Raw genomic sequence first — 21236 nt, forward strand, 5'->3', positions numbered from 1 at the left:
TAATCGTGATTTCAATTATGACAAAAATAATCGTGATTATTATTTTTTCAATAATCGAGCAGCCCTAGTACAAAACCCGCGTTCATTTGCGTGGCCGTCCAGCGTGCGCTCGTTCGCGGACGCTCGTGTCCCGGCGGGGCGGAGTTAACCCCGGAGGTCCCCGCCCTCCCCGCGGCTGCACAGGGTTCAGAATGATAGCTTCCCCCGGTTCTGTCTTCATTTACGGCGTTATTACTCACTAAAGAGGCGGCACGTCACGTTTTTAACCCGTCCCCGTGGAGGGTCACCGGAGGCGCCGTAAACGAGCGCAGTCGGAGCAGTTTAAACGCACATCCCCGCGTTGTTTTGTTAGCATCGGTTAGCATGCCGTTACTTTTGCATGGGGGGAGTTAGCTTAGCGCGTTAAAGTTGTGCTACGTCTCCTTTCACAATGGAAACTGGCCCACAACAGCCTCAGTGATGGTCGAATGGCGTAAACGCGGCGATGTAGTTGAGTTTAGACGCAAACGTAAAGTCTCCCCCGGTCCCTCGTTCCCTCGTTTCCTTTCCTCACTCGCTTCCTTCCTCCTGGCCCTAAACTCGAGTCATGACCGCTCAGATCATGTCCATGGATCCAGCGCTGGGAACTCTGCCCCCATTCTCTGACAGTTCCTATAAAAGTAAGTATTTATCACTAGTTAAATGTTTCTTATGATCTGATTGTTGCTGCGTTGCCTGTTGGTGTAGGTAAAGAACGTGTGATGATAATATCGTTTCGCACTAAATCGGAAAACGGTTTTATTGATGTATCGTATTGGTAAACGGTATCGCAGAATCTCAATGCTTTAACCCCTTAACTCCCGCCTGAACCGAGCACAGTTTCTCCAGTTTGGCTTTACCCCAATCCAAAAGCTTCAAGAAAAAAGGTGTGAAAATAGCAACAAAACTGAGACGAAAACAATGATGGAAATGTGACAAAAAAGTGAGAAAACATTGACAAAAAAGTGACAAAAAATGTATGAAAAAGTGGCAAAAATGTCACAAGAAATGTACGAAAAAATTGTGACAAAAATGACAAAAATTTGATTAAAAATTGACGAAAAAATGAAAAAAAATTGATAAAAAATTGACGAAAAAAATAAAATTGATTAAAAAAAATTACAAAAATGTGATAAAAAAAATTACAAAAATGTGATAAAAAAAAATACAAAATGTGATAAAACTTTGACCAAAAAAATGACAAAAATGTGACAAAAATGTGTCAAAAAATGTGACAAAAAATGACTAAAAAGTAAAAAAATGAGTCGAATACCCAACAAAAAAATGGAAAAAAAAATCTCATGACGTGAGGAAAAAGATCCTCTCTGAACCGAGCACATTTTCTCCAGTTTGGCTTTACCCCAATACAAAAGCTTCAAGAAAAAAGCTGTGAAAATAGCGACAAAACTGAGACGAAAACAATGATGGAAATGTGACAAAAAAGTGGAAAAAATGTCACAAGAAATGTAGGAAAAAATGGTCGAAAAAATGACGAAAATTGGATTAAAAAAAATTGACGAAAAAATGAAAAAGAAAAGTGACAAAAATTACAACAAAATTACAAAAAATTTATAAAAATTTGATGAAAAAATGACAAAAATGGACGAAAAAATGACAAAAAAGTGACGAAAAATTGAAGAAAAAGTGGCATTAATGTCACAAAAATGTCACAAGAAATTGACAAACATTTTTACCAAAAAATGATAAAAAAACGGAAGAAAAAATTGACGAAAAAATGATAAAAAATTGACAAAAAATGACAACAAAAGTGACAAAAATAGTTGAATACCCAACAAAAAAATGGAAAAAAAATCTCATGACGTGAGGAAAAAGATCCTCTCTGAACCGAGCACATTTTCTCCAGTTTGGCTTTACCCCCAATCCAAAAGCTTCAAGAAAAAAGCTGTGAAAATAGCAACAAAACTGAGACGAAAAAATGATGGAAATGTGACAAAAAAGTGACGAAAAATTGATGAAAAATTGACGAAAAAATGACAAAAAAGTGACGAAAAATTGATGAAAAAACAAACAACAAAAAATGACAAAAATGTGATAAAAATTTGACGAAAAAATGAAAAAAAAAAACGGACAAAAAAATGTGACAAAAAATGACAAAAAAGTTACAAAAATGAGTTGAATATCCAACAAAAAAATGGAAAAAAAATCTGATGACGTGAGGAAAAAGATCCCCTTGGTTCAGGCGGGAGTTAAGCGGTTAATGAATGTTTTTAGTGGCTCCCTCAAACTTGCAGAGAAAAGAAGATAAAGTTTTTGACCTGACCCTGGTGTGTGTCAGTGTTGTTAAAGCCAGTTTTGATGCGTTTTAAAGGAACAGGCCACCGTTTTTACGTAACTGAGATAAGTTCTTACCTTAGACGAGTTGATGATCACTGTCTGGGGTTTATGCGTGCACTCAGCCACGCTAATGTTGTTAGCATTTAGCCTCTCCCAGCATACAGTAGGTATAGCTCTAAACTTGGGTAAAGTTAGATGCTACCAAGCTGTGCCATGTTTTCACTTAAAGGGATTGGCTGAGATACTGAGATATGTTCTTATGTATTGTAAGGCTTAATAATACCAGGATTACTTCGTCGTCCACACAGTAAAGTGAAGATAATACTGCGCCGACTCCTGGTATTATTACGCCTTACAATACATAAGAACATATCTCAGTGTGTATAAACGGTGGCCTGTTCCTTCAAAATGTGCCATTGGACTTTTCAAAACATTTCACACGATTGATAAACATTTGATTTATAACTTTTGGACGCTCGACCTGTGGTTTATTCTATTAACTCTGGGTAAAGTTTTGCAATTTACAATTACTGTGTCTCGGATTCTACAGATCATGATCACTGCAAACATGATCTTACAGGGCTCCACGAAGCATTAAAAGTCATTAGAGGAATTGTGCCAAAATCAAGACATTAAATTTACATTCATAGCAAAGTTATGACATTTCTCAACATTTTTTGCTGTACAAGTTCAATGAAAAAACCCAAATTATGGTGTGAAATATAATCCTTTGCAGTTTTGGCTGAAATTCACCAAACCTTTTTGTTAAAATGTTGCCCATTTTGTCCAATTCTTTCTTTTTTGATGAAATGTGCATTTGTGGCTTAACCTCTTAACTCCCGCCTGAACCGAGAGGATCTTTTTCCCCACGTCACCAGATTTTTTTTCCATCATTTTTTTGTTGGGTATTCAACTCATTTTTGTTACTTTTTTGTCATTTTTTGGTCAATTTTTGGTCAATTTTTTATCACATTTTTGTCACTTTTTTGTAAATTTCATTTTTGTCATTTTTTGTCACATTTTTGTCATTTTTTAGTAATTTTTTAGTAATTTTTTGTCACATTTTTGTCACATTTTTGTCATTTTTTAGTAATTTTTTAGTAATTTTTTGTCACATTTTTGTCATTTTTTTGTCATTTTTTTGTCATTTTTTGTCATTTTTTTGTCCATTTTTTGTTATTTTTTTTGTCCATTTTTTGTCACATTTTTGTAATTTTTTTGTAATTTTTTTGTAATTTTTTTGTAATTTTTTGGAATTTTTTTGTCACATTTTTGTCATTTTTTCGTCCATTTTTTGTCACATTTTTGTAATTTTTTTGTCACATTTTTGTCTTTTTTTTGTAATTTTTTCGTAATTTTCTCGTCCATTTTTCATCAATTTTTTGTCACTTTTTTGTCACATTTCCATCATTGTTTTCGTCTCAGTTCTGTTTCTATTTTCACAGCTTTTTTCCAGAAGCTTTTGGATTGGGGTAAAGCCAAACTGGAGAAAATGTGCTCGGTTCAGGCGGGAGTTAAGGGCTTAAGAACGCAGTATTAGAAACGGCATCAAAGCCTTAAACTTGCATCTGTCCGTATGAAGCGTGTCTTTAATAACGTTCGTCTTGATAAATTTCCCCCGTGTTTCTGTGCTGTATTCTGCTGCAGTGACTGAGGACGACGTCAAGCGGCTCATCAAGTTCAGAGCGTCCAACGAGGCTCTTTTCACCGGGAAGAGGAACTCGGCCAAGATCGCCTGGAGGTTACAAACACTCACTTATTCTTTAAAGTATTGGAATCATCAGGTTTTGAGCAGTTAGGGCTGTGCAATTAATCGAAATTCGACTACGATTTCGATTACAACAGTAAACGATTACAAAATTAGCATAATTGCAAAAAATCGATTATATATCTTTTTTTGTTCTATTTTTTTTTCTTCAATTCATTATTTTTTTTCCACATTTTTTTTTTTCAATTTTAAATTTTTTTTTTGCAAAGCAGACTTGTGTTATTTCACGGCGCTGGGATTATTTTCCCTTTGCTTTTCCCGTGCCACGGCTCATGCTTTTGTCTGACATAAAAACAAACGGCGCTGTGTGATGATGTCAGTTTGCTTGCGCAGGTGTGAGGGCTGGCCAGCAGGGGGCAGGTGTGAAACAGAGACCTCTCCTTAATCAAGGCGTACTTTGTCATTTTTTGGCTGGATTTTTGTCACTTTTTTGCTGGATTTTTGTCTTTTTTCTGCTGGATTTTTGTCACTTTTTTGCTGGATTTTTGTCACTTTTTTGCTGTATTTTTGTCACTTTTTTGCTGGATTTTTGTCACTTTTTTGCAGGATTTTTGTCACTTTTTTAATGGATTTTTGTCACTTTTTTAATGGATTTTTGTCACTTTTTTTTGATGGATTTTTGTCTTTTTTGATGGATTTTTGTCACTTTTTTGCTGTATTTCTGTCACTTTTTTAATGGATTTTTGTCACTTTTTTAATGGATTTTTGTCACTTTTTTAATGGATTTTTGTCACTTTTTTAATGGATTTTTGTCACTTTTTTGCTGGATTTTTGTCACTTTTTTGCTGGATTTTTGTCACTTTTTTTTGCTGGATTTTTGTCTTTTTTTTCTGGATTTTTGTCTTTTTTTGCTGGATTTTTGTCACTTTTTTGCTGGATTTTTGTCACTTTTTTAATGGATTTTTGTCACTTTTTTGCTGGATTTTTGTCATTTTTTTAATGGATTTTTGTCACTTTTTTAATGGATTTTTGTCACTTTTTTAATGGATTTTTGTCACTTTTTTAATGGATTTTTGTCACTTTTTTAATGGATTTTTGTCACTTTTTTGCTGGATTTTTGTCACTTTTTTGCTGGATTTTTGTCACTTTTTTAATGGATTTTTGTCACTTTTTTAATGGATTTTTGTCACTTTTTTGCTGGATTTTTGTCACTTTTTTAATGGATTTTTGTCACTTTTTTAATGGATTTTTGTCATTTTTTTAATGGATTTTTGTTACTTTTTTGCTTGATTTTTGTCACATTTTTGCTGGATTTTTGTCACTTTTTTGCTGGATTTTTGTCACTTTTTTGCTGGATTTTTGTCTTTTTTTTGATGGATTTTTGTCACTTTTTTGATGGATTTTTTTAAAGGCAACAAATAATCGTTTGAATAATCGTGATTTCAATTATGACAAAAATAATCGTGATTATTATTTTTTCAATAATCGAGCAGCCCTATGAGCAGCACTTGAACATATTTATTTGAAGACTCTCCGTAATAGCTAATATCGGGCCTCTTCTTCTTTTTTTTATTCCTGGGAGGAAAAATGACTAAACACGGTCTTTGTGTGTTTGTTTCTAGTATTATTTTGAAAGGTCTTGGGCTCGAGGGGAAGTTGACCCCTGATCAGATCGCGAAGTAATGGGACAATCTTCGAACCAAATATAAGGTAAGGCTAGTACAGTTTATATTTTGTCTTTTAATGTTTCATCCCTGGCATGAATGTGAACTCCCCCCTCCCTGTGCAGGACCTGAAGCAGCCGTACCAGGGGCAGGTCCCCTCTGGGCCGGTGGAGTCCTGGCCCTGGTTTCACATGATGGAGGAGGCCATGAACGGACGCCTCTTCAGCAGCCACCTGGTCCTCAGCCCGGACTCTGAACCCGACCAGAACCACAACCACATCCAGAACCAAAACCAGGATCAAACCCAGATCCAGACCCAGGACCAGAGCCAGGAGAACCAGGAGAACCAGGACATCCTGGAGTTCCTGATAAAGACGGAGATGGACGAGTCTGTGAGCATGAGCCGCAGGAGCAGGAGGTCCGCAGTGACCACGGCGGAGGGAGCGACTCTGGGCTGGAGGAGGATCTCCGAGTGCTCCTACAAAAGTAAGACCAGACCTTTTCTGTCAGAACTGCATCACAGTTTTAGTTAGTGCTCCTGATTATTGAGATCGGCCTTGATTAAAATAAAGATTTGATTCAAATTCGCTAATCGCCCTTAGAGGTTGTAGCTTACGAATCAGAGATCCACCTACTGGGGTTTTTCAGTATCTTTCACTATCAACCAAGACCCTTTCTTAAAAGTGTCTTTCTCTGAGTGAAGAAGTGGAGAGTCTTTTCCTCAGTGTGAGATCAATACAGTGTTATGTTTTTGTCTAGCTTTAGCTTTAGCTTTAGCTTTAGCTTTACTGTTGCGGCATTTTTTGCGTTGTTTCCCTCTTCGTCTGAGGCCTAGCAAGTTGTGGGAGGACTCGTTTTAAAGCTCTTCCACTGCAACAGGAAGTCTCAGTCACTTTCGGCTTTTATCTGCGTTAGATCGGCTGATAGGCGATATTGTAAAATGCCCAAATATCGGCCCGATTTGTCGACCTCTAATAGCCGACTCTACAGTTGACGTCACAAAGCTCGACAAACAAACTGCGTGTGCGCTGGTGATCTCGTGCCGTCATACACTGTTTCGTAGTCACTTAGAGCTGCAGGATCCTGTAATGGTAAATGGTCTCAGCTTATAAAGCGCTTTACAGCCAGGACCCACTCACCCATTCATGCTCTCATTCATACACCAATGGCTGTGCAATTAATCGAAATTGGATTACGATTTCGATTATTACACTAGACGATCACAAAAATAGCATAATGGAGAACAAACGATTACTAAGGATGCCCTCCCGCTCGTCCTGCGCAGTTTGTGTGACGCGTCTGATCAGCTGAAACACCAGCCTGACAGAACTGTGAATAACATCAGACTAATATGTTTTATACCTAACTCTTAGATAACACCTCTGTTTAGAGCTCACCTTGTGCTGAAGCAGAACAGCTGTTCTGAAGCCTCCACATCCTTTGCTCAGACACTGGTTTTGTTTAGTAGAAAAGTCTAAAACTCTTCTTCAGGAGCAGATCTAAACTTATTACTTCAGCTGCTGAGATGATTGTTTCTGTTCCCTTCGTATTTCACGAACTAAAGGCTCAGGCTTTGGTCTGACATAAAAACATTAGCGCTGTGTGATGATGTCATCAGGCCAGATGTTGGACAGGTGTGAGGGCAGCAGGGGGCAGGTGTGAGGGCAGCAGGGGGCAGGTGTGAGGGCAGCAGGGGGCAGGTGTGAGGGCAGCAGGGGGCAGGTGTGAGGGCAGCAGGGGGCAGGTGTGAGGGCTGGCCAGCAGGGGGCAGGTGTGAGGGCAGCAGGGGGCAGGTGTGAGGGCAGCAGGGGGCAGGTGTGAGGGCAGCAGGGGGCAGGTGTGAGGGCTGGCCAGCAGGGGGCAGGTGTCCCTATAGGATTAGTTTAAAAAATAAAGCTTTTATTGTCCAAAGAAAATGTTGTCCATAGTTGTTTTTTAAAATAATAATACAAATGAATAAATAAAATAAAGATGTTTTTTTAAGGCAACAAATAATCGTTTGAATAATTGTGATTTCAATTATTACTAAAATAATCGTGATTATAATTTTTTCTATAATCGAGCAGCCCTACACATATGTACGCAGACACTGGGGGCAATGTGGGGGAAGTGTCCAAGGACACAACGACAGTGTGCACTTTCAGGAGGTGGGAATCGAACCCCTGACCTTCCGATCCTGAGACGACCCGCTCCACCCCCTGCGCTCATAATAAAGAGCCGTTTAGTGTAAAAGTCAAAGAGTTGAGTCTGTGTTTTTCTAAATGTCTTTTCGTCTTTTCTTTTCCATCAGTGACCGACAACGAAACGGAAAAACTAATCAAACTCCGAGCTGCAAATGAAGTGCTGTTCACGGGACGGAGGAACACGGCCAAGCCGGCCTGGAGGTGAGCGCTCGTTCCATATTATACCACTGTTTTTGTTTATTCCAGTGATATAATCTTTCCGTGTTCGTCTCAGAGCCGTCCTGTTCGAGCTCGGGCTCCAGGGGAAAGTGTCCACAGACCAGCTGGCCAAGAAGTGGGACAACCTCAAGAGGAAATACAAGGTGAGTCTCCTCGCTGTTGTCATGGAGACGCCCCTAACACTGAAGCGGTGGTTATGGAGCGAGATCTAAAGGCCAAAACCAGCATGAAATGTGATTCAAACCGGCATTTAAGGCGAGACACTGCAGGTGAACAGGGAAAAAACATGCGCATGCTCGGCCCGTTCTTCCACTTTTCCGCTCCAGCGTCTCGTAGGAGGAAAAACACCATATTTGGGTGAAAGCGTCATCACGGGGCCCCTTAGCAGGACACGTGGATGTCAAATCTGTCAATATTTATGAATGAAAACCCGCGGGAAAGACGGCCTTTCTACTTCCGGGTCGCCCCCACCTCGCAGACAAAACATCATCAAATAAACATCAGCATTTTTATATCTGACATGAAAACTAAGATGTAAAGGGAGGAAAACAGATACAAATCTCCACTTCCACCACTGCGGGAAACATCAATACTTTCACCTAAAGCAGGGGTCGGCAACCCGCGGCTCCGGAGCCGCATGCGGCTCTTTCATCCTTACACTGCGGCTCTGAGTGGCTTGGGAAAATAAATTACAAAAAAAACAAAAACCTAAATATTTAATTGAAGTGTGTTTTATTTGTGTTAGTTCTTTAATATTTTAGTTCTAAATTGGAAGATTATTGTGATCTTGACATGTTAGAATAAATATATTTTATTGTTTTTCGTCGCTCAAAATAAACGTCAAACTCGTGAAAGCCGGTATACCTGCCAAAACGCCGGCTTTTCCTCCTCCTGCGGTCGTTCCTCCTGATGTTTGGGAGCCAGTCCCTGCCACCCCTTTTGCCCCCCCGCTGGAGAACCCCACTGTTATATATTTGTCCCGATTTTCCCCGCGTTTGTGGATAAAAGGGACAGTAAGAAGCGCCTTTCCCGCGGCCCCTGAATGCATCTCCCACGCTCGCACCAAAACAACAGCGCGTGGTTCCAGCAGCTACACCACAGATAAGTTAAGGCTTATTTACAACCATAAACATGTAAAGCAAGCGGCGGTGGGCGCGGGGCAGGTGGAGACAGGCCTGTTTTTGTGGATTATAAAGTTTTTTCAACTGGAGCTGAGACTGACCAGACGAGTGAGAATCATTGGATAAAGAGGTTTAAGAGCAGCGAGTTCGACGGATCCTCAGAAGATCGAGTGCACAGTGAGTGTAGTGTTTTTATCCTTATTCTGTGGAGTAAAGTCAGCCCTTAATGTGCGGCTATTGCACTCACTTAATCTGACATGAAGCGCGTGCGTTTGTTGATGCGTTTGCCCGTGTTACGCATTGACAGGAGTGAGGTTGAACTGGTGTGACTGTCCCATAAACTGAAAAACTATTGTTATTCTCCAGTATATTGACAGGCCTGAGCTGGTGTATTTGCTTTTTGTTTAACCCGATTTGGCGAGAGCCCAACGAGTCAGGGGCGCACGGCGGAGCGAGACGTCTCTGCTCCGCCTCCAACCCGGTGTGCGCGGCAGCGATCTTTCCACATTCAGCCAATTCTTGACAGATTTTTGACAGAACGCGACAATTCCCCAATAACCCGCAGCAGCGCGGGAGCATATTCGTGACCGTGCGTAATAATTCGTGCCATTAATCGTAACGCGCAGTAACAGGTCGCAACAGTTCGCGGCGGCGCGTGAAACCTCTGCCCCGTATCACCCACATTCGTGATCCTCGGCCACGAATGTGGATTCGTGGCGTTCGTGACTTGTCGTCGTTATGTGTAAACCCAGCATTAGATGTCAAAAAGTATTTGCGGCTCCCAGTGTTTTCTTCTCCGTGGAAACCGGATCAAATGGCTCTTTCGGTGTTAAAGGCTGCCGACCCCTGACCTAAAGTGTCTCACCTTAAGCTGTTCCAGATCATTATTACATGACACCCCCCGCTCTCTCTTCAGGAGCTGAAGTTCCCGGCCCCCGGCGTGGACCCGAACCTGAGCTCGTGGCCGTGGTTTTACCGGATGAACGAGGCGATGGAGGGCCGCCTGGCGGGCGCGGCGCCGCTCCTCACGCCCATCGTGGACGAGGAGGACGAGTTCTGCGAAGCCGCGTCTCCGATGCCCAAGAAGCGGCAGAGACGCAGCCGCGGCATGACGGACTTCCTGACGGAGAGCGAGATCGACCTGCTGGTGGAGAACGTGGAGAAGAGCGGGGCGGGGAACCTGAGCGAGGCGCGGAACCTGGGCGGCGCGGGGAACCTGAGCGGGGCGGGGAACCTGGCCGAGGCGCGGAACCTGAGCGGCGCGGGGAACCTGAGCGGGGCGGGGAACCTGAGCGAGGCGCGGAACCTGGCCGAGGCGCGGAACCTGGCCGAGGCGCCGCGGGGCCACGAGTACAGCTACAAGTGTGAGTGTGGGAGAATGATGTTCACAGCAGGAGGGCCTTCAAGCCTCTAACCCCCCGCCATAACCAAGCGCATTCTCCAGTTCAGCTTTACCCAAATCCTGTAGGCCAGTGTAACGCCTCATTTGAAAGCTAAGACCTACAAAACTAAATGGATTTTTTTCCTCACGTCAGATTTTTTTTCAGCACTTTTTTTGTCGGGCAGTCGACAAATTTTTGTCAAATTTTCGTGACTTTTTTGTCAAATTATTTGCATTTTTTTTGTCAAATTCTTGTCACTTTTTTGTCCATTTTTTCCTCCATTTTTCGTCAAATTTTTCTCACTTTTTTGTAAATTTTTTGTCACTTTTTCGTCATTGTTTTCCTCTCAGTTTTGTTTGTCTCAGCTTTTTTCCAGAAGCTTTTGGATTGGGGTAAAGCCAAACTGGAGAAAATGTGCTCGGTTCAGGTGGGAGTTAAAGGTTAAATGTCTCTCTCAAAATGGCTGTAGTGAATGTCTTGAAATAGGCCTCTGTCTCTTTAAGAACCTCTGAGCCTTTAGACACGCCCCCTCCACACGCTGTCTGTGGCATCAGTGGGGAGGGGGTTCTGCTGAGGAGCAGTGGTTGGTTACTCGGCTGGTGACCAAAGCTCGGAGGCGTCTCCAGGAGGTGGGGGCGTTCCTAGGAGGACTCAGGCAAACCTATCCCTAAAATGGCCGCCATCAGAGTTTTTACAGATTACTCAGAAATACGTGAATGTGCCAAGGCAACACTTCAGCCATGTTTTTAATGAGGGAGTGACAGAATAACAGGATGGAAAGCTTGAATAATACCCCCCCTTTAAGTGACAGAAAACCGAAAATATTAAGCATAGTTTTTTTATTAATAAATAAATAAAATAAAGATAGACTTTTTTCTTGCTCTTCAGTCACTTTTTGTTTTGTTTTGTTGCTTTTCTGACCTGTTTTACTCTTTTGTTGCTTGTTTTTGTCACTTTGTTGCTGCCGTTTCATCCTCGTTTTCACCGTCTTTTCCAAGAAGCCTTTAGATTTGAGTAAAGCCAAAGTGGAGAGGCTGTGCTGAGTTCAGGTGGGGGTTCAGAGGTGATGATGATGTGGATGATTTCAGTGACGGAGGACGACACCCGGAGGTTAATCGAGCTGCGAGCGGCGAATGAAGCTCTGTTCACGGGGAAGAGGAACACGGTGAAACCGGCCTGGAGGTACGAGCTCACGCTGTCCCGTAACCACCACCGCTGGTGTAGGGCTGTGCAATTAATCGAAATTCGATTCCAACATTAAACGATTACAAAATTAGCATAATCGCAAAAAATCGATTATAATTTTTATTTATTTATTTTTTTCATTTATTTTTTTCAAATTTTTTTTTTCAATTTTTTTTTTTTTTTTTTTTTTTTTTCAATTTTTAAGTTTGGGATTTTTGTCACTTTTTTGCTGGATTTTTGTCTTTTTTTTATGGATTTTTGTCTTTTTTTTGCTGGATTTTTGTCACTTTTTTGCTGGATTTTTGTAATGTTTTTGCTGGATTTTTGTCACTTTTTTGCTGGATTTTTGTCATTTTTTTGCTGGATTTTTGTCACTTTTTTATGGATTTTTGTCTTTTTTTTTGCTGGATTTTTGTCATTTTTTTGCTGGATGTTTGTCTTTTTGCTGGATTTTTGTCACTTTTTTATGGATTTTTGTCACTTTTTTGCTGGATTTTTGTCTTTTTTTTGCTGGATTTTTGTCACTTTTTTGCTGGATTTTTGTCTTTTTTTTGCTGGATTTTTGTCACTTTTTTTTGCTGGAGTTTTGTCTTTTTTTGCTGGATTTTTGTCACTTTTTTGCTGGATTTTTGTCATTTTTTTGCTGGATTTTTGTCACTTTTTTGCTGGATTTTTGTCACTTTTTTATGGATTTGTGTCTTTTTTTATGGATTTTTGTCACTTTTTTTCTGCTGGATTTTTGTCACTTTTTTGCTGGATTTTTGTCATTTTTTTGCTGGATTTTTTTAAAGGCAACAAATAATCGTTTGAATAATCGTGATTTCAATTATGACATTACGCTGGTGCCTCGGTGTGACCCGATGATTGTGTTTTCAGGGGGATCGTGAAGGAGCTCGGCCTCACCGGGAAAATCACTCCAGATCAAGTCTCGAAGAAATGGGACAATCTGAAAACCAGGTTCAAGGTCAGCGTCCTGCAGGAGCCTGAGGGTGAAGACACAGGCTTCACAAAGGGAGAACAGACAGTGTTCCCGACCACAATACGAGCAGTTCGTCCGATAACTGAGAGGCTGGCGGTTCAAATCCCGGCTTCCACAGAGACAGAGGCAATAATAGCTTAAAGCAGCACTAAGTAACATGTTTGCCATAATAAATCCTCCCCGTAGTCCCTCTGGGGGTGATACAAGTGTTTATGGGATGATCGGGGGGTCTTTCATCTCCCCCTGGTGTCTCTGGCCAGAAAACTACAATTGCAACTTGACTGCCTCTGGGTCAGGGTCACCAATACACACTAATGGAATCACGAAGAAGAAGCTAACAGGCTAACGGGCAAAGCTAACTGCGGGCTAGCATCACTTAAAGAGTATTTACTGCCAAGTTTGAGTGAAGAAAATGATCTCCATTGTGTAATTGGATGAACAATCTCCCTCTGTCCCTTTGTCTTTTCTGTCAGCGTAGGATTTACTCTCCAAACAATTAATGTATTAACTTGCTACGACCTGCAGTGGCGCTTATGTCCTCTAGGGGCACTGCTTTAATAATGATTACACTGCAGCACTTTGAGAAACTTGTGACACAATACACGTGTATTATATTAAAGCAGTACTAAGTAACTCTTCCCCCTAGAGGCCATAAGCGCAACTGCAGGTGTCGTAGCAAGTTACGATTTTTTTAACTTATTAATTGTCTTGGAGAGTAAATCCTACGCTGACAGGAAAGGCGAAGGGACAGAGGGTTACTGTGCATCCAATTATACAATGGAAATATTTTTTTTCACTCAAACTTGGCTGTAAATACTATTTAAAGTGACGTTAGCCGCAGTTAGCTTTGCCCGTTAGCCTGTTAGCTTCTTCTTCGTGATTACATTAGTGTGTATTGCTTTCTCCGGTCCGGTGGCAGTCAAGTTGCAAACATGGTTTTCTGGCCAGAGACACCAGGGGGCGATGAAAGACCCTCCAATCATCCCATAAACACTTGTATCACCCCCACAGGGACTACGGGGAGGAGTTATTAAGGTAAACACGTTACTTAGTACTGCTTTAAGGGCTGGGAACCGATACTGGTACTTTAACGATGCTGTGTTTACGATACCGATCCCTGAACAATACTTTTCCGATACCTATAATGAAAATATTTGTCATATCGAACCATAAACCAGAACAATGTTAATTTATTCCATAAAGAAATTTGCATCATTTATTTGAGCCTGGAGGCTGAGACGATCCACTTTTATCACGAGCCGATACATATCACGATACTCAGGGGCCGATCCGATATGTATTGCGCAGGGCTGTGCAATTAATCGAAATTCGATTACGATTTCGATTACAGCAGTAAACGATTACAAAATTAGCATAATCGCAAAAAATCGATTATAATTTTTATTTATTTATTTTTTTCAATTTTTTTTATCAATTTTTTTCAAAAATTTTTTTTTTACATTTTTGGATTTTTGTCACTTTTTTGATGGATTTTTGTCTTTTTTTTTATGGATTTTTGTCTTTTTTTTTGATGGATTTTTGTCACTTTTTTGATGGATTTTTGTCTTTTTTTTGATGGATTTTTGTCTTTTTTTGATGGATTTTTGTCTTTTTTTTGATGGATTTTTGTCTTTTTTTTGATGGATTTTTGTCTTTTTTTTGATGGATTTTTGTCACTTTTTTGATGGATTTTTGTCTTTTTTTTGATGGATTTTTGTCACTTTTTTAATGGATTTTTGTCACTTTTTTGATGGATTTTTGTCTTTTTTTTGATGGTTTTTTGTCATTTTTTTGATGGATTTTTGTCATTTTTTTGATGGATTTTTGTCTTTTTTTTGATGGATTTTTGTCACTTTTTTGATGGATTTTTGTCTTTTTTTTGATGGATTTTTGTCTTTTTTTTGATGGATTTTTGTCACTTTTTTGATGGATTTTTTAAAGGCAACAAATAATCGTTTGAATAATCGTGATTTCAATTATGACAAAAATAATCGTGATGATTATTTTTTCAATAATCGAGCAGCCCTAGTATTGCGATATAATTAGTAATTATGATTTGTAATATGTTAACCTTATCAACCCAAAGCCATCTCACAGTTGTCGGTGTTCAGATCAGAAACACATAATGTAACAAAGAGCTGTTACTGCCAAACAAAGGAGTGCAGGATGAAAATGCCTCCAAACACTAGTATTGAAAGTATTGCGATACGTGAAAAAGTATTGCGATCCTAATCTGATCTGATGTTTTGTCCCAGCCCAAGCCTGGACCAACAGCATCAAAACTTCGTCTCAATACTAGTAATGCCTGAACTTTGTTTCTGATAAACTAGTATCGTTCAGCGCAGCCCTAATTATATTTATGATGTCATCAGTGTATTATATCATTAGTGTTGCCTCAATATATCACATCACCACCTTCAATCTGACCCAGATCCACAGTTTTTCACAAACTCTGTTAAAAACTGTTATAATTTTGTGAGGACCAGGGCTGCAACTAACGATTATTTAGTATCGATTAATCTATCGACTATTTTTACGATTAATCGATTAGTCGCTTGGCTGTGAATGGTGTAGGAACATTTTATTTTTTCCATTTTTTTTATCACATGAAGCTGAAGTGGATCCGCTCGAGGACGTGTTGAGGAAACGTAAAGTAAATGTTTGTTGGAGGCTCTTGGTGCTAATTCTGCTTCTGATTGGACGAGACACGAACACTTGCTATAAAAACAAAGTAGTTTTTCATCAGAAATGCTACATTTTCAGGTAATTTTTGCTCTATTTGAGTCTGTGTGTACCAGAAAACGATTAATCGATTAGTTCCAGTAGGGCTGCTCGATTATTGAAAAAATAATAATCACGATTATTTTTGTCATAATTGAAATCACGATTATTTGTTGCCTTTAAAAAAAATCCTTAAAAAAGTGACAAAAATCCAGCAAAAAAGTGACAAAAATCCAGCAAAAAAAGACAAAAATCCAGAAAAAAAGTGACAAAAATCCATCAAAAAAGTGACAAAAATCCAGCAAAAAAGTGACAAAAATCCAGCAAAAAAAAGACAAAAATCCATCAAAAAAGTGACAAAAATCCAGCAGAAAAAAAGACGAAAATCCATCAAAAAAGACGAAAATCCATCAAAAAAGTGACAAAAATCCATCAAAAAAATTACAAAAATCCAGCAAAAAAATGACAAAAATCCAGAAAAAAAGTGACAAAAATCCATCAAAAAAATTACAAAAATCCAGCAAAAAAGTGACAAAAATCCAGCAAAAAAAATGACAAAAATCCAGCAGAAAAAGACAAAAATCCCAAAATTAAAAATTAGAAAAAAAAAAAAAACAAAGAAAATATTGAAAAAAAAAATTGAAAAAAATAAAACAAAATAAATAAAAAAATTGAAAAAAAAAAATTGTAATCGATTTTTTGCGATTATGCTAATTTTGTAATCGTTTACTGTTGTAATCGAAATCGTAATCGAATTTCGATTAATTGCACAGCCCTAGTTTCAGCCCTAGTGAGGACATCTTTTTTTAATGGAACATGTTGTGTTGAAATAGTTTTGTGAAATACCACAAAAAAACTAATATCGTTATCGCTGTTTTCCAGACCTGTATCGCATATACCAAGTGTTTCCATGTGGTTCCTCCCGTGCAGACTGTCTAAAATGGCCTCCTCTCCTGCAGGACCTGAAGTTCCCTCCTCAGGGCATGGAGGGCCAGGTGAACCCCGCGGCCTGGCCCTGGTTCCAGCTCATGAGCGACGCCTTCGAGGGCCGTCTCCTCGGGAAGGAGGCGGCCGTGGAGCCCGTGTGGAGCAACGCGGACGACTCGCTGTTCCTCTCCTCTCCCCCGCCCTCGCTGCCCCCGCTGCCCGCCGACAGAGACTGCCCCCTGGAGGACCGGAGCTGCGCGCAGGAGCTGGGCCACGCTCTGGTGTCGGAGAACGCCGTAGAGAACGCGCATCACGAGGAGAGTCTGGTGCAAAACCCGGACGGGAACGTGACGCTGATCGACGAGAACGGGGAGGAGTCGCCCCCGCCCACGGAGCATTCGTACAAAAGTGAAGAAACAAAAACCACTCTTTCCTGACAGGGTTTTCATCAGCGGTTTCTCATTGTGTTTCTTTCCTTCTCAGTGACCGAAGACGACACTCAGAACCTGATCAAGCTCAGAGCTGCAAACGAGGCCTTATTCACCGGACGCAGAAACACCGCCAAAGCTGCCTGGAGGTACTTCCTATTAGGGCTGTGCAATTAATCGAAATTCGATTACGATTTCGATTACAACAGTAAACGATTACAAAATTAGCATAATCGCAAAAAATCGATTATATTTTTTATTTTTTTATTTTTTTTCAAAAAAAAATGTCTATTTTTTTTTTCAAATTTTTTTTTCCTAATTTTTAATTTTTGGATTTTTGTCACTTTTTTTGCTGGATTTTTGTAATTTTTTAGCTGGATTTTTGTCTTTTTTTTATGGATTTTTGTCACTTTTTTGCTGGATTTTTGTCACTTTTTTGCTGGATTTTTGTCACTTTTTTGCTGGATTTTTGTAATTTTTTTGCTGGATTTTTGTCACTTTTTTGCTGGATTTTTGTCACTTTTTTGCTGGATTTTTGTCACTTTTTTGCTGGATTTTTGTCACTTTTTTGCTGGATTTTTGTAATTTTTTTGCTGGATTTTTGTCACTTTTTTGCTGGATTTTTGTCACTTTTTTGCTGGATTTTTGTCACTTTTTTGCTGGATTTTTGTCACTTTTTTGCTGGATTTTTGTAATTTTTTTGCTGGATTTTTGTCTTTTTTTTATGGATTTTTGTCACTTTTTTGCTGGATTTTTGTCACTTTTTTGCTGGATTTTTGTCACTTTTTTGCTGGATTTTTGTAATTTTTTTGCTGGATTTTTGTCTTTTTTTTATGGATTTTTGTCACTTTTTTGCTGGATTTTTGTCACTTTTTTGCTGGATTTTTGTCACTTTTTTGCTGGATTTTTGTAATTTTTTTGCTGGATTTTTGTCTTTTTTTTGCTGGATTTTTGTCTTTTTTTTGATGGATTTTTGTCTTTTTTTTGCTGGATTTTTGTCACTTTTTGCTGGATTTTTGTAATTTTTTTGCTGGATTTTTGTAATTTTTCTGCTGGATTTTTGTCTTTTTTTGCTGGATTTTTGTAATTTTTTTGCTGGATTTTTGTAATTTTTTTGATGGATTTTTGTCTTTTTTTGATGGATTTTTGTCATTTTTTTGCTGGATTTTTGTCTTTTTTTGATGGATTTTTGTCATTTTTTTTGCTGGATTTTTGTCTTTTTTGCTGGATTTTTGTCATTTTTTTGATGGATTTTTGTAATTTTTTTTTGATGGATTTTTGTCTTTTTTTTGATGGATTTTTGTCTTTTATTTGCTGGATTTTTGTCATTTTTTTGCTGGATTTGTGTCTTTTTTTATGGATTTTTGTCATTTTTTCTGCTGGATTTTTGTCATTTTTTCTGCTGGATTTTTGTCACTTTTTTGCTGGATTTTTTTAAAGGCAACAAATAATCGTTTGAATAATCGTGATTTCAATTATGACAAAAATAATCGTGATTATTATTTTTTCAATAATCGAGCAGCCCTACTTCCTATACAGATGCATTAAAGATGTTCTTATGTGGCGTTGATTTATGGATATATCATCGTCCTCTCCTCAGAGCCATCCTGAGAGAGCTGCGTCTACAAGGGAAGATCTCCACGGTTCAACTCGCCAAGAAATGGGACAATCTGAAGAGGAGATACAAGGTACAGAGACTCATTGGTATCGTACATATCATATACACTCGTATCCCCCCCTCCCCGAGGAAGACCGAGGACACGCTGTAGTCTTACTGCATGAGATCAGGACTGCACCTTTTACAACAAAGGCCAGTGTTAGTGTCGCCAAAAAAGTCAACAATTTATCTGATATTATGTTTGTGTCTTATTTTCATTAGTCATTTGTGTGATTTGTATGTTTTTTTTTTATTGTGCTGCACTTTATTATAACATGTTATGATTAACATAACATAAGGATATACTTGTGACTGGTGATTGGTGAACCCCTTAACCCCCACCTGAACCGAGCACATTTTCTCCTGTTTGGCTTTAGCCCAATCCAAAAGCTTCTGGGGAAAAAGGTGTGAAAATAGCAACAAAACTGAGACGAAAACAATGATGAAAAAGTGGCAAAAAATGACACAAATTTGATTTAAGAAATGACGAAAAAATGACAAAAATGTGATAAAATGTACCAAAAAAGTCAACAGTTTATCTGATATTATCTGTGCATGTTTGTGTTTTGTCTCTTATTTATATATGTTTATTTTTACTTTACTGTACTTTTGGTGATTGGTTAAAAACAGACCAGCAGAAACAAAATGCATTGCTAGTGATGCGGCTGAGGGGAAGTGGAGTTACTTTAGTTACTTTAGCTTCATGTTAGCTCAAAGCTAGCCTGGTTTTCCCGGTTTTACCGTACTTACTTCGTTTCGTACAAGGGTCTGGACTGTCACAATCGAGCTCCGTTATCAGGTGGGAGAGAGACGTCGTAACGGCGCCACGTAAACGGCGATTTGAGATCTTTCCACTCTGGGACCTCGTTCGTTTACAGACCTCCAAAACGCCGGCCGTGTGGACGATACACTGGATTGATCCTCAGCTTGACTTCGTATGGACAGGATTATCATGAAAAAGTGCATTTGCTTCTGTTGTCACTGTGTGGCGCGGCGTCTAGAGCCTCCAGCGCATCGTGAGAGCAGCGGAGAAGATCTGGGGGGCTCCTCCATTAAGGACAGGAGACTGTGGAATCTACGGCCCAGGTCCAGTCGACTGAAGAACAGTTTCTTACACAAAGCCCTCGGGAAGTTGAACTGCCTGATGATCTGATTCTATATATAGGGCTATGCAATTAATCGAAATCCCATTACAATTTCGATTATTCCACTAAACGATTACAAAAGTTGCATCATCGGAAAAAAACGTGTGGTTTTTTTGTCATTTTTCCCAAAAAAAATCCACTTTTTAATTATTTTTTTTTGTAATTTTTTTTTTTGCAAAGCAGACTTGCATATTTCATGGCGCTGGGATTATTTCCCCTCCGCATTTCACGTGCCAGGTGTGAGGGCAGGCCAGCAGGGGGCAGGTGTGAGAGCTGGTCAGCAGGGGGCAGGTGTGAAACTGAGACCTCTCTTTAACCGAGGCAAACTTTAAATCATTTGTACTTTTATTAGGGCTGCTCGATTATTGAAAAAATAATAATCACGATTATTTTTGTCATAATTGAAATCACGATTATTCAAACGATTATTTGTTGCCTTTAAAAAAAATCCATCAAAAAAGTGACAAAAATCCATCAAAAAAGTGACAAAAATCCATAAAAAAAAATGACAAAAATCCATAAAAAAGTGACAAAAATCCAGCAAAAAAGTGACAAAAATCCAAAAATTTAAAAAAAAAAAAAAAAAATTAAAAATTTTAAAAAAAAAAATTGAAGAAAAAAATTGAAACAAATAAATAAATAATAATTATAATCGATTTTTTGCGATTATGCTAATTTTGTAATCGTTTACTGTTGTAATCGAAATCGTAATCGAATTTCGATTAATTGCACAGCCCTACTTTTATGACGGTTCAGAAAACAGAAAATATTCAGCATAGTTTTTTTTATTAATAAATATTTAAATAGAATAAAGACCTTTTTTTATAGGGAACAAATAATCGTTTGAATAATCGTGATTTCAATTATGACAAAAATAATCGTGATTATTATTTTTTCAACAATCGAGCAGCCCGACTGTAACAAGTGAATTCCTTTGTGAGATCAATAAAGGATGATCTTTTCTTATTATTTAAACGTGTGTTTCTCCAGGACCTGCGGTTTCCTCCCGTGGGGATGGAGAGCTCTGTGGACCCCTCGTCCTGGCCCTGGTTCAGTCTGATGCACGACGCCATGGAGGGCCGCCTGTCCCACAGCGCCCCCCTGCTGGACCCCGTCACCCGCGGCAACGAGCCCGCCGCCCCGCCGCACAAACGCCCCGCGAGACACCAGACCCCGCCCGCCGCCCTGCAGACTCCTCCCGCTCCCCTCCAAGCCCCGCCCCCTCAGATTCACCTCCCCCCCGCGCCCGCCGAGGCGTTCGTGGCGGACTCGGGCGCGGTGGCGCTGCACCGGGAGTGGGGCCTCCTGGAGCGGGAGCGCGGCGTCCTGGAGCGCGACCGGCAGCTGGTGGAGCAGGAGCGGGCGGCGGTGCAGAGGGACCGGGCGGCGGCGCAGGCGGACAGGATGTGGCTGGAGAGGGAGCGGGCAGACCTGCAGCGGGACAGGGCCCTGGTGGAGCAGGAGAGGGCGGCGCTGGCCCGGGACAGGGAGATCCTGGACCAGAGGGCCATCATGCTGAACACTGTGGGCCACGTGCAGCATCTCAACTCGCTCATGTAGAGGACGAGGTGGAGGATATGCAAATTAGGGCTGCACAATATATC

The 21236-nt window shown here is 39.9% G+C and overlaps 2 protein-coding genes across 2 annotated transcripts in view; both read left to right on the plus strand.

The window, feature by feature from the left end:
* Positions 1-243: 243 nt before the first annotated feature.
* Positions 244-10622, plus strand: LOC306965543 (uncharacterized protein; the record flags this gene model as incomplete). Its single annotated transcript, XM_079560017.1, has 7 exons — positions 244-659; positions 3961-4054; positions 5644-5731; positions 5811-6171; positions 7976-8069; positions 8143-8230; positions 10125-10622. The coding sequence occupies exons 4-7, from the start codon at positions 5877-5879 to the stop codon at positions 10620-10622; spliced, it is 975 nt and encodes a 324-aa protein (XP_079416143.1). The 5' UTR covers positions 244-659; positions 3961-4054; positions 5644-5731; positions 5811-5876.
* The window catches only part of LOC306965102 (uncharacterized protein), a gene marked incomplete at its 3' end in the record, with an annotated part of 40571 nt that continues 29820 nt past the window's right edge, over positions 10486-21236 (plus strand). Inside the window, exons 1-7 of the mRNA XM_079559346.1 lie at positions 10486-10572; positions 11679-11772; positions 12652-12739; positions 16435-16810; positions 16886-16979; positions 18431-18518; positions 20623-21188. Of these exons, the coding sequence (XP_079415472.1) occupies positions 16459-16810; positions 16886-16979; positions 18431-18518; positions 20623-21188 (1100 nt within the window). The 5' untranslated portion in view covers positions 10486-10572; positions 11679-11772; positions 12652-12739; positions 16435-16458. The remainder of the gene's footprint in view (positions 10573-11678; positions 11773-12651; positions 12740-16434; positions 16811-16885; positions 16980-18430; positions 18519-20622; positions 21189-21236) is intronic.

The sequence above is a fragment of the Gobius niger genome (assembly GCF_951799975.1).
Source record: "Gobius niger genome assembly, chromosome: 7".
Lineage (NCBI taxonomy): Eukaryota > Metazoa > Chordata > Actinopteri > Gobiiformes > Gobiidae > Gobius > Gobius niger.